The sequence below is a fragment of the Nanorana parkeri genome, unplaced genomic scaffold, assembly GCF_000935625.1.
Source record: "Nanorana parkeri isolate BGI_ZX_2015 unplaced genomic scaffold, ASM93562v1 scaffold1271, whole genome shotgun sequence".
Taxonomy (NCBI): domain Eukaryota; kingdom Metazoa; phylum Chordata; class Amphibia; order Anura; family Dicroglossidae; genus Nanorana; species Nanorana parkeri.
Genome location: NW_017307539.1, coordinates 295,852 through 312,760, shown reverse-complemented (window position 1 = coordinate 312,760; position 16,909 = coordinate 295,852). Strand labels below are relative to the sequence as shown.

General features: G+C 40.8%; 1 protein-coding gene across 1 annotated transcript in view; it reads right to left on the bottom strand.

The window, feature by feature from the left end:
* Window positions 1-16,258, bottom strand: part of F13B (coagulation factor XIII B chain) — a 28,504-nt gene extending 12,246 nt beyond the window's left edge. The window contains exons 1-6 of the mRNA XM_018568989.1: window positions 16,204-16,258; window positions 13,731-13,931; window positions 10,434-10,619; window positions 8,677-8,853; window positions 5,142-5,318; window positions 898-1,077 (exon numbers count right to left, since the gene is read on the bottom strand). Of these exons, the coding sequence (XP_018424491.1) occupies window positions 898-1,077; window positions 5,142-5,318; window positions 8,677-8,853; window positions 10,434-10,619; window positions 13,731-13,931; window positions 16,204-16,258 (976 nt within the window). The remainder of the gene's footprint in view (window positions 1-897; window positions 1,078-5,141; window positions 5,319-8,676; window positions 8,854-10,433; window positions 10,620-13,730; window positions 13,932-16,203) is intronic.
* Between the last annotated feature and the right edge of the window lie 651 nt (window positions 16,259-16,909).

Here is a 16,909-nt window from a genome sequence, read left to right as displayed (position 1 = left end):
ATACCTGATACGCAGGCTTACTGTCAGACCTGGCCAGGGGAGGGCAGTGTTTATACCAGCATGGGTGTAAAAGCAGGACTAAGAACCATGCACTGCATACCAGTGTCTGGGACTAGGTAGGCTGGGCAGTAAATCTACATCCAATATGTTTTGGAGGCTAAAGCTGCCAATATACTGGTAGATTTACATATGAAAAATCAAAACATTTGGCAATGCCATCAGAGACTTGTAGAACGTTGTTTGAATTTCCGTTTTATTTTACCATTCTATTTTGAAAATTAATGGAGTTTTCAAACCAATACCACAGTCACTGTTAGAGTTTCATTTGTTCGGGAAAAAAAATCTCATCCTACTCCTTCCTTGTTTAGAACAAAATTCTACTGCTGTATGGCCAGCTTAAGGCTCCATTCACAACTAGGCATTTTGTCATTCAAATCTAAGCGCAACAAAATGCTCAAGACAAGGAATCCCATTTATTTATATGGTCAATGTTCCCACCTGAACGCTTTGACGCACAAAGTTTCCCATTAAAGTCCATGGGATCAAAACTGCCAAAAAGAAGCTCATGTACTTTTTTCAGTGACTGTGTCGTTTTTCTGCTTGCAACAAAACACACAGGTTTGGACAGGGGCCATAGAAATTAATGGGATTCCTTGTCTTGTGCGTTTTGTTGGGCTTACCTTTGAGCGACAAATGCCTAGGTGTGAAAGGGGACTCACTCACTATGAGAAGGGAAGCTTGGGGTGGTGGAAGACAGAGGGCTTTTTTATATATGGAATTTTGACTCTGAACACAAGATGGAAGGTTGGGACCCCTTTGTGTTTCAAGCAGTGAGGGGATTGCCACCTGAGTTCAAAATCTCCTTTAAAGAAATCACAGTGATAGCTGATTACTCACCAATACAAGTAGGTGGAGTTGTCCACTGACCATTCTCACAATGGATTTGCTCAGTGCCAATTAGCTTGTAGTTATCATTACATTCATAATGTACATTGTCTCCAGTGCGATGTAATGATGAGTTGTTGAGCAGGATGCTATGGGTTGGTCTGGGTGGTGGTGGGCATCTGTTCTTTCTTTCTGTTGTAAATAGACCATGTTTTCATTAAAAATGATCCATAACAACTCTCTGAGGTGGATTTACTAAGGCAATAGAAACTGTTTATTTCACTAATCTTGGTAAATAAGATAAAGCTATTTTTGCCTCAATCAACCAATCATGTGCTAGAAAAAAATGCTGTTTTTTCATTTCCGTTATTGGTTATTGAACATAAACACAGTTTTGTCTTTCAAAGTGAATAGCTTCTAGTAGATCAATTTCCATGCATACATTGAAGCTCTGATAGGATAGTTTTAGGACATTAAAAGCCATTGCTTTCCATTAATCCCAGATGGGATTTGGTAACTAAAATCACCAGTATATACGGTGAAAAGAGAGTACATTTTTAAGAATGCACAGAAAAATATTGTAGAGCAGGTATGTTAGGGCTTGTGTCAACAGGATTTTTGTTCATAGCAGAACTTGCTTCTCTCATCGTGTCAAGTAAAAAGGAAATGCAAAAGCACCTTAAATCAGATGCAGCTTACAAGTAGGTCAACTGCTGGTCAGAAGGTCAGCTGCAGTTCAAATGCCCCTGTCAGTGAACTCTGAATGATCTCAGAAACACCTCAATATGATCTAAAATCCAAGCAGAATGCACCTAAAGGCGAACACAAGCCCCTAAACTGGAGACTTTTGGTCCTTATGAAGCCATCCCATCCCTTCTTTGCTGCTCTCAACTAGTTTAAAGGTCTAAAATAAATACAGTAACAACCCCAAGGCTGCGTTCACACCTGACCGTTTTGTAGCGCGTCCTACGCTCGACGAACGCGCTACAAAACGGTCAAAAAAATAAATAGCATTGTAGTCAATGCCCTCGTTCCCACCTAGGCGTATTTCCGCCCGTCCCTAACGCCCTACAAAACGGCCCACGCCTGAAAAGGTCCCGGGACTACTTTGGGCCGTTTTGTAGGGCGTTTTCCATTGGGATACAGCCAAGCAGCCTTTGGGGTCGCGCGACTTTTTTACCGCGAATCGCGGTAAAAAAAAACGCGCGACAGACGCGCTTTTGCAATACGCCTAGGTGTGAACCCAGCCCAAGTGTTCTCCAGTTAGCAAAGGCTACAATTCCTGTAATTTTTTGCAGCTAAATACTTAATAAAATAATACTTAATAAAATAATACTTAATACAAGTCTTATAACTTTTGTCTGGAATTAACTAGGTGTGGACCGCTGAAGATTCAATTCACTCAGTTTGGTTCAGTGCCTCATTTGATTTTGACAAACTTGTTTCAGAGTTTGTAAACGTATCTCTTCCAATACCATTGGCCTGCTCCTTTTTCTGTTTCAGATAGCTAAACAGTTTTCACATTTTTCACAAATACACATTAAATGTACAGACAGACAAACAGAGTTTGAACTCTGTTGCAGAAGCAAAGAGCCATGTACATTTTAAAGCTTCACAATTATATGATACTATCCATAATTCTGTATGCCCAGTGGTCCTCCTAGCAATGTCTGTGAAAATAACTGACCTTTACATGCACAAATATGAAAAAAAATACAAAATTCCAGCTGTTCGAAAAATATCAGTCATATTATACTGAGTAAAACAGAGTCAAACACATATATCTGCAGTAACAATGATTGAACTAATTTCAGAAATTATATAGCTCTCTAGGGAGTCCAATGAATATTCTGATCATTTTAATACCAACTTACTCTGGGTAACAATCATTTCCTTCTGTACTTTACCCTTGGCTTCCCATGCCTGACTACCGTCACAATTTAACAACATGTTTTAGGTTCAAATAGACCTCATTATGTGTCCTGAAGTATTCAGCTTGAAAATGGGGCATAATAACATAAGCCATAATAAATATGTCCATGGAAGGAGTTAAAGATTAAGGATTCTGGTGGGGATACGGTCAAAAAAATAAATAGCATTGTAGTCAATGCCCTCGTTCCCACCTAGGCGTATTTCCGCCCGTCCCTAACGCCCTACAAAACGGCCCACGCCTGAAAAGGTCCCGGGACTACTTTGGGCCGCTTTGTAGGGCGTTTTCCATTGGGATACAGCCAAGCAGCCTTTGGGGTCGCGCGACTTTTTTACCGCGAATCGCGGTAAAAAAAAACGCGCGACAGACGCGCTTTTGCAATACGCCTAGGTGTGAACCCAGCCCAAGTGTTCTCCAGTTAGCAAAGGCTACAATTCCTGTAATTTTTTGCAGCTAAATACTTAATAAAATAATACTTAATAAAATAATACTTAATACAAGTCTTATAACTTTTGTCTGGAATTAACTAGGTGTGGACCGCTGAAGATTCAATTCACTCAGTTTGGTTCAGTGCCTCATTTGATTTTGACAAACTTGTTTCAGAGTTTGTAAACGTATCTCTTCCAATACCATTGGCCTGCTCCTTTTTCTGTTTCAGATAGCTAAACAGTTTTCACATTTTTCACAAATACACATTAAATGTACAGACAGACAAACAGAGTTTGAACTCTGTTGCAGAAGCAAAGAGCCATGTACATTTTAAAGCTTCACAATTATATGATACTATCCATAATTCTGTATGCCCAGTGGTCCTCCTAGCAATGTCTGTGAAAATAACTGACCTTTACATGCACAAATATGAAAAAAAATACAAAATTCCAGCTGTTCGAAAAATATCAGTCATATTATACTGAGTAAAACAGAGTCAAACACATATATCTGCAGTAACAATGATTGAACTAATTTCAGAAATTATATAGCTCTCTAGGGAGTCCAATGAATATTCTGATCATTTTAATACCAACTTACTCTGGGTAACAATCATTTCCTTCTGTACTTTACCCTTGGCTTCCCATGCCTGACTACCGTCACAATTTAACAACATGTTTTAGGTTCAAATAGACCTCATTATGTGTCCTGAAGTATTCAGCTTGAAAATGGGGCATAATAACATAAGCCATAATAAATATGTCCATGGAAGGAGTTAAAGATTAAGGATTCTGGTGGGGAGATACAAGGAACTTCTGGGTTTCAGTCTGCTGTTGTTGACCCAAACATATTTCTTTTAAATTAACTGGACTAATGACTGACAATTTTTCTCTGTGTTTAATTATATTAGTATGTACACGCTCTTCTTGCCAACGACCAGTATACAGTTTACATAGGAGCTCCTACTTGCATCAAACATTACAGAAAAAGGTTAGGAGCATGTGTCCTTGTCTTAAGGCAAGGATCTTTATCCAATGACATCTTTATTGATGGTTAATCATAGTGTCAGGGAAAGCAGCTTTTTAAAACCACACAGGGTCCCTTCATCAGGCATAATCTTTTATTTTATTATGCCTGATGAAGGGACCCTGGGCAGTCTCGAAATGTCGCTTTCTCTGACACTTTGCATGAACGTCAGTAAATGTGTTATTGGATGAAGATCATTGGTGTGCTGGTGAAATATTTACTTCTTGGATTATTGCGGCGCCATCTGCAAAGTTACTTCAGTTTACTTCACACTAAACAAGGGGTCCATCAGTCAGGTGTGCGGTGCTGGTGGAATATCTACATGTTGTCTTAAGGCTGGCAGCAAATAAATGGGACTCCTCTTTCTAACAAGGCTATTCACAAAAGGGTGAAGAGTTTGGAGACGGCAGGAGAAGTGAACAATCTAGGACAACATAGCTGAACTACAAAGTGAGCTGAATTGGAGAATTTTTCCAAATCAGCTATGTTGTCCTAGATTGTTCACTTCTCCTGCCTTCTCCAAACTCTTCACCCTTTTGTGAATAACCCTGTAAATGTTTCAGCTTTAAGATTTCATTACCTACATGATCAGGTCAGGCAATGTATTATACGGACATGTCTGAAAAATACACTAAAGGACTAGATCTAAAGCCAAATGTTAACATCCCACAGGACACATTAGAAGTATTACAATGGTCAAATTTGGAAGCAAATATAACAAATACATGTCTAAATGACCTTTATCAGCAATGGTTTGTTTTTTGCGGTTGAAATCCAGTTATATCATTGTATTTTATTAAGCTACCTAATTTGGATATCTCTGAATTTACTGACTTGATGGCCGTTTTACTTAACAACAAATGTTACTGACCTTCACAAGTAGGTGGCTCGGGGTCCCATCCATAAGAATAGCATTGAATTAATGCAGAGCCTTTAACTGAATAATTTTCCTTACAGAAGAATTGTACCACATCCCTGTCTGCATATAAGGCTTTTACCGGGTGATGACCCCCATTTTTCACATTTGCCAACTTTCCACAGGATGATTCTAAATCAAAGCACATATTTAAAATAAATGATACAATGTATTGCTGCTTTCATGTGGATGACATAAAGAACTATAATGTTAAAGTAGTATTAAATGCTCAAACTTTTTGTCAATAATGAATCCAGACCATACAAATATACATTGCCCAGCAAAGTATTTCTTTACATTTTTCCCCAAGCATTTACAGTCACCAAGTTTCCAAACAGCTGGCTTCAGCTCAGCTTCCCTGAACTTCCTGTCCAGTACAACATCATAAGGGACAGAGCAGCCTCCAGCAGCTGTCCATCTACCAATATGTAGAAGGGAAGAGGAAAGAGGAAAGAGGAAGAAGGAGTGGAGATCAGGGAGGAACAGAGAGGCTTGCCTTGCTTTGCCTCTGTGTTTGTGGAGACAGCTTACAAGCTCACACAAGAGTGGCTTCATAGGACCCTGCAAGGAAAAAGGAGCCACCCTAAAACAAGAAGTCAGGACCAGTGCTTATGAGACCAGCTGATTGTGCAGGAAACTTCTAAAGATCAAAAAGCAAGTATATTGGATTCTTCTTATACTATATTACATTATATGTAAACCAGCAGGGAAAGACAGTAAAAGTAAACCCTTGAATAAGAATCAAGCTTTCACCACTTGTGTAATATTTAGGCACCTGGAGGGTAATTCAGTCCATTATAACAACTATACACTAACACATTAAAGCAGACCTTTACTTTCCCCATCTACATTACCAAATTGCCCTCCTATCTCCTTCTCTCATTATTGGATACAGTATTTATTTTTCTTTCCCCCCAAATACCTCTCTTGGGGCCCCTCCAGTCACTTCCAGGATTCTTGCAAGGAGACAATTCAATGCGTCCTGCGGCACATGCATCCTAAACCACCCTAAAGCCTCCAAAGATGCATGATGTCAGTATCCCAGGAGGCTATGAGGTGCTCTATGGTGCATGTGCCACTGCACATCATCAGGGGCCAGCTGCAAAAACACGAAAGAGACAACCAGCCCCCTGATGAAGTAAGTAAAGAAGATCACAGAGTGGTGGTCTGCAGTAGCACAACACTGTAATTGGTGGACATTTGACTATTTCATTTTTAGAAACCCAATGAACAAGGAAAGTGCAGAGTTAAAATAAATAATGAAGGGGGGGCTGAAGTTGGTTTAAATTTTTTTTTATAGGCAAATTTATGTGTGTGAAGCAGTTTTTTTTAACATGCTGCCTGCAGGCCAACTGCACACTTTCTTTGGCTCTTTGTTTGGTAATGCACTGGGTTGCCTATCAGTGTTCTGTCGCTTTGTACTCTGTTTGGCAGCAATGCCCATTCAAAAGTTTATAATGGAATGAAATCGTGGTACACATTCCAGCATGTGTAGTGCGCTATGCACATGTATGTGTTGCCATCTCTAGCACGTAGAACATTTCTGGCAACAATGGGACACTTTCTCCTGGTACCTTGAAACATCTCTGGGTTTAGCAACATGATACCCTTCTAGCAGTGTGATACATCTCGGGTATATTGCCTGCGGGATCATATACCTACTAACCTGCTGAAGGCCATTTGGAGCAGTGGTAGACTTATCTTTGGTTGGCCATTATTGTTGTAGACTACGTGTATATAAATGTAAAAGTGTATGTACACCCTAACAATGAAGTTCTCTTTTTTAATCCCCTTTGGTCTCATACATAACCGATTAGAAACATTTTATTATATCTGTTTGATAAGTGCAAAAAATACCTTTTGATCTTGTCAGAAATGCAGTTCAGTCCCGTGCCCTATGATTTCTGCCGGCCGGCACTTACAGCTTGGTGCTGCGCGCACGGCCATATCGGGCGACTCCCGGGAAGGACAGGTGCTGCGTGTGATTAGTACGCAGCCCCCATCCTTCTCTATGGGAGTACGCAGCCGTACGCCCCCTACGCTCACCTCAAGTGCAGGTCCGTACGGGTGTGTGTATCCCGGCTCAGACAGGATCCATCCTGAGTACGCTCACCCGCATGGACGTGCAGGATGGATGAGCGTATGGGGGGCGTATGGCCGCATAGTCTCATAGAGAAGGACAGGGGGTGCGTGCTAATCACACACGGCACTTGTCCTTCCCAGGAGCCGCCAGATACGGCCGTGCGCGCAGCACCGAGCTGTACCTGCGGGGCGATTCCAGTGTAAATGAGCCCTAACAGTCTTGTAGCCCTCCTAGTTCATGTCTTAGTACTACAATCAGTGTCCATGCTTTGGAGATGAAGACAGTGGGAGCAGTTGAGTAATTTAGCAAGAGAAAACTGAGCAGGGCTGACACCACTCCATACAATACCGTGCCTTGTCAGCCCACAATAGGAAATCGAAAGCTGAGTGAATTGGCAGATAAAGAAGTGTCTATAAAGCATGAGGAAAGATGCATGTACTGCAGGGGTGTTTTGGATATATTTTTTAGTTTGTCTTAACATGTGCTTTAAGTGAGATGTACTGCGTGAGTTGTGGAGGATGTGAATGTCATTTACTCCCTGATCTACTTGTTCTTCCGGGGGAAACAGACAAATCCCAAAGTGATCTGGTAACACCCATTTAGTCATAATCCTTTCCATGTAGGAAACATGCAAGGATCTTAACATTTCTCAAATATCTATTAGCAATATGCTAGCCTATTAGTTGCATGCAAATGTATTGTCTATAAATGGAGGGTTTCCTTTAGTAAATTAGGTTGTGAGCCTTATACTAACAGTCTATAAAATCTGTCAGCGGTTTTCATTTTCAAGGAACATTTTCTACATCCCTAAAATAGAACATTCCAATATGTTAAACCAGGAGTAGGCAACCTTGGGCCTCCAACTGAAACTGCAACTCCCATCATGTTGCCGCCTCTGGGAATTGTATCTGTGAGTCAGAGTCTTAGGCTGGGCACACACCTTACAACCATCGCAAGACTTTTGTCTTGCGATGGTTGTACGGTACTTAAAAAAACGTACGATCTGCCTATCTTGCATAGGCAGATTGTACTTGCGATGCTCGCAAGCCACGCCCCCTGAGGGGCGGGCTTCCGATTACCGCAATGCCGAACGGGCAGTGTGCGCTTGCGCACACCGGCCCGTCCGGCTTTTATCTTACGAACATGCCACACACCCGCCGAACATCGTACGATGCTCGGCGGGTTTTTAAACATTTTCGCAAGTTTAAAGTCGTGCGACCTTACAGTAGTAGAGGTCGCACGGCTTCCACACACCTTACCATAATCGTACGATCGCGGGATTTCCCGCGATTATCGTACGATTATCGTAAGGTGTGTGGGGACCTTTACAAAGCCTCATAGGACTTCTACAACAGCTGGAGTAATTAGGTTTTCTACCCCTGTAATGAACAATCATAAAAAACTTACTTGTACAGCGTGGAGTTGATGACCAGCCTTGACGGCGACATTCAGCCCAATCAGCAATGCTTCCACTGGCAGTATAATATCCCGGATTACATTGGTATTGTACGATCTCCTTAATAGGAACATTTCTCTTTGTTGTTGTGTAAATTCCATTATCAAGGGGCGGAGCTACACATCTGTCTAAATACATTGTACTCAAAGAATGAGAAAAAATAAATCTTTCCTACATACCAGCCGTACTGTTGTCATACTGTGTCTAGCAGTAATACGCGACAATTAGATATCAATTTGATCATAGATTTGATTGTTGGAAATGTTTTTTTTTTACTCAAAAATTATATTTTTACAGAGCGGTAAAAAAGTAGATTTGGTTGAATTTGTTTGGGTCATTTACATTCTGAATTGATCATCTGATAAAATCAATGTCTTAAAGATGTGATCTTCTCTTCAAATACTGATCAATAACATTATTACTTTTGTGGGTAGCCTAATGCCCCTTTCAGACGGGTGGTCCGAACTGTCAGTTTTTCAGGCGGACCCTATCTGATGGCCAATGTAAGTCTATGGGCAGCCAGATCTAAACAGACGGGTGCTCATTTACACCCTGTTGCCCTGGGCTTGGGCCAAATGGATCAGAGTTCTGTTTTGCCGGATCTTATCGTGACAGATTGGGGGTAATCTGATGAAAACGGACACAGGTTAGTATATATCTGATTCCCCATGGACCAACATGGGATCCAGTCATTTCAGGGGAAAAACTGGACGGACACGGATGTCACAGCAGTGACATCCGTACTGTACTGGTCCAATCAGGAAGTGATCTGTGCATCCGGCAGTGTGAATGGGGCCTAACTCTACAGCTATTCACCTTTAGAAAACAAATAATCAACATTAACATAAGTCATCTGATCAATATTTGTTAATGTTTTAATACATTGTTGTCATGTCTATATTGTAATGATATATTTACAGTCTTATTTACTGGTAACCTACAGGCTTGGCTTTCCACTAAGAAGTGCTGCACAGTGCTTTTACCTTACAGTTCTTCACTTATGCCAGTCTATCAGTCAGGCCTAAGTGCTTGAAACCAATGCAGTCTTTATGTGGCTGAGATTTTATCTCAGCAGTTATTAACCCCCTCACAACCAAAGGTGATTGAAATCTTGGTGTCCAGACAAACATTAGCAGCAATAAGTGCAAGGAGATTAAATTGACAATAACTCTATCTAATACTATTTTATTAAATATGCTGCTCGTGTTTTTATTATACGCTAACAAATGGAAAATATATATATATTTTTGGTTATTTTACAAATGTTTGTAATATTTTTATAACGTTTAAAAATATGTTTTACACTCTGTATTGCACAACTGCAGCTTGTGGTTTGTTTGCCAACAAACCACATGTGACACTGATCACCATAAATGATTTTCAAAATGATTGTTTCCCATTCGTTGGTATAGATTAGCAGCTATCAGTAAGTTAAATGTAACTTAGAATAATGATTTGTCAGTACAGGGTACTGTTCATGAGAATGTCCATATACAAATTGCTGGTGTCATGGTCGTAAAGCTGAACTCTAGGTAAAAAGAAGAGTAGAATGTCTTCAGAAGAGACATTCTACTAGCAATTCTTTTTTTCAACTTCATGTTATTCATTACTATCCTTATGCAACAACAGAAAATTGTGTGGAATGTGACATTTGCTATTGTGGGGAGAGGAAAATAAAGCTATGGAAGAGAAAAAGGTACATTTATACCAGATAATTGATGACATTCTGGTGTGGGGTCCCAATAACCAGAAGAACACTGAATCTCTTCCGTTTTCTGACCACTTTTGGTTGTGAATCCTTCAAAGCAGCTATACTGAGCTGTCTCAGATGTTTTGTAGTAGTCCTTTCCATTATGTACAATCCCATTAACCAGAGATGGTTGTATACATTTTTCTATCAGATAAACAAAGGAGAAAGACTAATGAAGCATGGTCTAGGTCAAAATATTGCAACTACACATAAAATATAATATATAATATTGCAAATACACAATAATATAGAATGTATATTATTTTTTATTTATAATAATTTTAGTAGTGCAGTTGCCGAACACAGCAACATATGAAATGTTACTTTTAATGTAATTTATCAATGTCAGTTAATATAACCCATAGGCTTAATGAACATATGCAGTTTTTTATGTGAGGTTCCACTGCAGCAAGTGATTAGTGTAGATCAGCGGTTCTCAACTTGTGGGTCGGGACCCCTTCGAGGGTCGAATGACGATCTGCCAGGGGTCGCCCGGGAGTCTCCTGCTATTAGATAGCGGCTCCCGGCCGCCTGGGAGAGAAACACTTTCTCCCTTGGCCGCCGTAAGTCAGAAAAAAAACCACCACCCTAGGAATGCATAGCTAGATTCCTATTGGCTATTTCACTTTGCAAGTTCTCCATCAGGTCCCCACTACTGATTGACAGCAGCAGAGGGCGGGTGCAATAGCTAGTTTGCTATTGGCTATTGCAAAGTGAAATAGCCAATAGGAATCTAGCTACGCATTCCTAGGATTTTTTTTTTTTTATTCCGACGGTTCTCAAGCTGCGGGTTGCTGTGTGATTTCTGCTGTGCTAGGTGAGAGTCCTCCTCAGCCCTCTCCTAGCGCAACAGTGTCAGTTCTCCCGCCACGCTGCAGCAGCCGCGTCATTCCTAAATTTTAAGGTTGGGGGGTCACCACAACTTGGCAAATGTTACCAAGGGGTCCCGGCCCTAGAAAGGTTGAGAACCACTGGTGTAGATCATGGTTGTTTACTATGTCCATGTGGTCGGCCATCTATGTTAACCACTCACCCAAGTCAAATCCGATTCTATGAAAGTGACACTAATCTCAGGAGTTAAATCTTAAAAATGCATTCAAGTTCCTTAACTATTAACAAAAATGTATCTTATTTGTGACTCACTCGGCTGTAGATCCTCAAATCATCTCTGAATTGGTGCTGACACTGTCCTTCCTTCTGGAGGTGGATACATTTGTTCCCCATGGTCCCTGTGTGCGGTGTAAAGTAGCCGCCGCTCCAAGCTCACTCCTGTGATGGACTACAATCTCATGTTTAGTTTACTCATTTGTATTGAGTTTGTAGTCCATGAGGGGAGTGGCTACTTTACAACACACTCAAGGAGCAAGGGGGACAAAAGTAGCCACCCCCCAGAAGGAGGGACAGGATTGGTCAGCACCAATTTAGAGATGATTTGAGGATTTACAGCCGAGCGATACACAAATAAGATATATTTTCGTTAATAGTTAAGGTTCTTGAATGCATTTTTAAGGTTTAACTCCTGAGTTCACTGTTACTTTAAGTATGACAAGGCAAATGCCATGAAAAACAGGATGTTTGTACTCACTGCAAAATTCTTTTCTTGGAGATCCCCAAAGGGACACATGATCAGCAGAATCCAAGAACACTGGGTCAAAAACACTTGGAAGAATTGGACACTGGGAAACAAAAAAAACACTGACCCAAAAAGTATAACCCCACCCACTCCCATAATGCTTAGTTTGGTGAACAGGCAGGAGTAGGAGTTTGGTATATTTTAAAGCAGTCCAACTAAGGAAAGGAAAACATAGTAACAACAATGCTAACATCCCATGGCAAAAAACTGGAGACTTGTCAGCAGGTGGGGGGTTGGGCCACCAGCAGGGGCCGCCCCTAGGCTGTCTAAGTCTTTTTTGTTATGTGCCTAGCGTCCTACTCCTGCAGGTGGCGATATACCCTACCTTTCAGGATCTCCGATCTGTCTAGCCTGCAGCTTAATTAGCTGCCTGAAGGACTTTACATCCAAAGCTCACATCTGCAGATGGCTTATTATCCACCTAGTAAAACTTAGAGAACGTGTGAACGGAGGTCCAGGTGGTGACCTTGCAAACCTGGAAGATTTATTTCTTTATTACAGGTATTTATATATCCCCAACAATTTATGAAGCACTTTACATAGTGTGCATTCACATTGCCCCCTGCCCTGAAGGAACTTACAATCGAAAGGTGCCTATACACCTTACGATTGTCCTATGAAAAGTCGATTGCATACGATTATCGTAAGGTGTATAGACACCTAGTTCTCTATTGTACAGGCATACAGGACCAATTCAGACAGGAGCCAATTAACCTTCCAGCATGTCTATGGAGTGTGGGAGGAAAACCACGCAAGCACAGAGAGAACATGCAAACTAATTGCAGATAGAGCCCTGATCAGGATTCGAACTTGGGATCCCAAGCGCTATAAGGCAGAAGTGCTAACCACAAAGCCACTGTGCTGACTGCAGTTCAGCCTCAGATAAAAGCTTGATGCCAAAAAGTCCAAGAAGCACTCACAGACCTGGTGGAGTGCACCCTAACACGAAACAGTGGAACCTTATTGTTAAGCAGGTAGACTTAAAAATGTGTGCGGTGCATGTAAACACCTAGACTGGATAAATCTTGTAACTCTATCCTATTCTATACAACAAATAATTATTCAATAATAATTAGGGATTCACCGAAACATATCGTCCGAAAATGGCACTTTGGGCAAAATGCCAGGAGTGCCATCTTTCGTCCGCAATTGTTGTGCATCATTCATGATGGTGTAGATAATAACTCATACAATGGCAACAAGTTATAAATAAACAGGGGCACTCAGTATAGAGGATTCCTGTTCATTTATAACAGGCGCTGCAGAAAAAGAGATTGAGTACTCTGTGCCCTCAATCTCTTTTTCTATTTTAGAAGGGAAATATCAGGAGTCCGTTTAGACCCCTGATATTCCCCCAGAGCCCCCAGTGCCCCCAGCAGGAAAGTTAAAAAATTGAAATATTTAATAAAAACAAATAAATACATTAAAAACAATATTTTAAAAATGTAAAAGTTTAAGAAAAGAAAAATTTTTAAATAACATTTTAAAAGGTTAGAAAAAAAAATTCGGCCTGTGTTTCCGCCTGACATTTTTATTTTCGGTTTCAACATTTAGATTTGAGTGCACCTCTAACAATAATCATAAAACGAAACATAAGGATGTATCACATCTTGTGAACTTACTGAAACATATGGCAGGAAGATCCCATCCTTCTGGTGTACAGGTGATTTTCTCTTCTTGCGTACCAGACTGAAAAGTATGTCCAGCGGAACAAGCTACAGACAGCGTCTTCCCTTCTTTCATGGGGAAATAAAAATTTGTGAATGTGTAATAGTAGGGGGCGATCACTGCGTTCTCCGTCTCGGGGAGGTCACACAAGTTCCCTGTGGTGACATCACAATATTTTAGAAATCAGCAGCTGCATAGATAAGATACGACCTGTTACATTATACAATTTTAATATTAGTAAAGTTTAATGACTTTTTTCTCAGGGAACCTTTTACTTCTAAATACACATAGCGACCTCGCAATTCTACTAGCAGATCCATTTCAGTTGATCTTAGAAAGTAAATATGTCTGTCCAGAAATTATACTAGTGAAGTGAAATTATCTAATGATATAACAGACTAAGGGCTGTGCACATTTCAGAGCCATGCCGCTTTGTTAGGTGCTAGTAATGTCTTATTAGGTTTGCACAGGTTACCTTTGTGACCTACAGAACACTGGCCTTATGTTACAGAGCTGAGAAGAGGGGGTGTTCTGTAGTTAAAATGTCTTTTCCTAAGACTGCAAGGCTGCATCTCAGTAGATACAGTACAGAAAGTGAGTGGTGACACCCTAGGACGGGATGTGTGTTACTTGCAGCATCACCAGGTGCATATAAAGGAAAAATCCTGAGAAAGCGAACCCAGTCACTACATCTAAGGACTTTAGTATATGACAATGTACAGTATTATTGATTAATGTGTCCGGGTCAGACTATATTTAAAGGTCTCCTCCACACATATTTTTGTGCATTTTGTGCAAATAATTTTGATTTTCAGTTTAAAGTAAATATATTCCAGGTGTATCTATGTCTTACAGATGGTTTCCATTATAAATCAGCCTGTTCCCTGGCAAGTATTCTGCGCTCTGTGCAAAAGTAGTGGTCTCTCTGCAGAGATCAGACATGCCTCCTGCTTAGTCAGAGCCACAGCTCTCCAATCAGCAAGCTTGAACTTTGCTGACTGCAGAGCTATAGGTCTGATTCCAGGCCACATGCCCTCGGCATTGGGAGGGTGCTTTTCCAGGGAGTACCCCAATGCAAGTAAGCCCCCTTGCCCTCAGACCCCCAAAACCACCGGGCCAGGGTTGAGGGGAGGAGGCCCTTGTCCCCATCCTAACACCCTCTAATGCCGGGGGCACGTGGCCTGGTAAGGCACAGGGAGGGGGGGCGACTGCCCCCCCCCCCTTTCCTGCCCTGCCGGGTCTGTGCACAGTTCACGGCTCTAGTAGGAGTCTTCCCCCCATTTTTTTAGTGGTGGGTTCGCCATTAACATTCCTACCAGACCTAAAGGGCCTAGTATGGCTTTTGGGGGGAACCTCACGCACTTTTTTTTTTTAACTTGGGGGGGGGGGGGGCCCTCCTAATATTCCTACCAGACCTATATACTATGCACAACTGCTCCAGATACTGTCTGTTCCTTGCTTAGTAAATTTCACTCATAGGAGTCTATTTCTAAACTATTTGCAGGGCTGTTCACCCTGTGAATATCTGAGAACATTTGTTTTGTGGGGATATATGCCATCATGAATATTGTTTAGTTGTTTCAATACAAGGAGATGTATTTTTTAATGTTTTTTCATGTAATGTCACATTATGGCCACTAGACGGTGCTGAGAAGCATAGATAGTAGACACTTATTTCCTATGCTCCTTTAGCTCCATCTCTAGTGGCCATTATGTCATATTACATGAGAACATTCAATCCACTTGTAAGGAAAAAAAAACTAAAGAACATTTCTTTGGGAAAAAAATAGATGTCTTTATAAAGTACATTGCTGTTTTACTCCCAGGAACTAAAAATATTTTACAAAATAAGTGTACTAAAAAGCTGCATTTATTGGTAGAAAATGTTGAGACCTGTTTTTATAAATGACCTTGCTGTAGTATTCCCAAGGAACATGATTATTCATACCTACAGTAAGCGTACAACAAAATTGCATTTTTGAAAAAAAAAAAAAATATCTTGCTATTTCAGGCCCAACGGTTACTAATTAATTTCCAAACTCAATGCACTAAAGGCTGCACTCTTCTAGGAAAAAAAGAGAGACCCTATTTTTAGCAAATACAGGTGCTGAAAAAAGTATTTTAAGGTCTGATAACTGATTTTGCTGAGTCTTGGGTTGGAGTTTTGCAACCAGATAACATTTTTGTTGTTAGATCAGGGCAGACACCTCTTGTCTTTCTCTAGCAATAGAGTCCCTTGAAAAAATTAGTCATAGCTTTTATTAACATACTGTAAATATAACCCATAAGCATAAACGGACACCAAAGTTGTATCAATACAACTGTCAATAAAGTGTATGTAAACCCGAACAATGAACTTCTCTTATTTCCTTCCCTTTTCGTCTGTTAAATATACCACTGAAATATGTTCAGAAAGTGCAAAAATACCTGTTACGGGTTGGCGAGCTTCGGGTTTTTTTTCCTTCTGCGAGTTTGCGGCCATCGTGATTGACATAGATCTACATCACTGTGTGTTCCCGCTCCAGCTGTGTGCTTTGCCGAGCCGATGCATGTGCCTTTGGCTTGGCTGTGTGCTTTGGCTGCTGTACATGCTATTGAGAATAGCGCATACAGCAGCCCTTTGGTATGGCCAAACTGAAGCCTTGCCGCAGCCGAAGCGAGCCGAAGGATTACCTTGAACGTTCGGCTACATCCTTCGGCTCTTTAGTAAATAACCCCCAAAATGTTTTACCATGAGATGCACTTTTTCTCTGGGCAGCCATAGGTGGTCCAACAAAAAGAAGCAATGCATCAGATTTGGACAATGTAAGGGATTACCAGAGTGACCATAGACACTTTCAGAACATGCTTAAAATAAATCTGCGACCAACCACAGATGATTTTTTTTTTTTTTTACACTAATCTCAGGAGTTAAATCTTAAAAATGAATTCAAGTACCTTAAATATTAACAAAAATGTATCTTATTTGTGTATCACTCAGCTGTAGATCCTCAACTCATCTCTGAATTGCTGCAGAAGTTGTCCTTCCTTCTGGAGGGTGGCTACTTTTGTTGCCCATGGCAGCTCTGTGTGTTGTAAAGTAGCCACCACTCCAAGCTCACTCCCGTGATAGACTACAATCTCAATACAAATT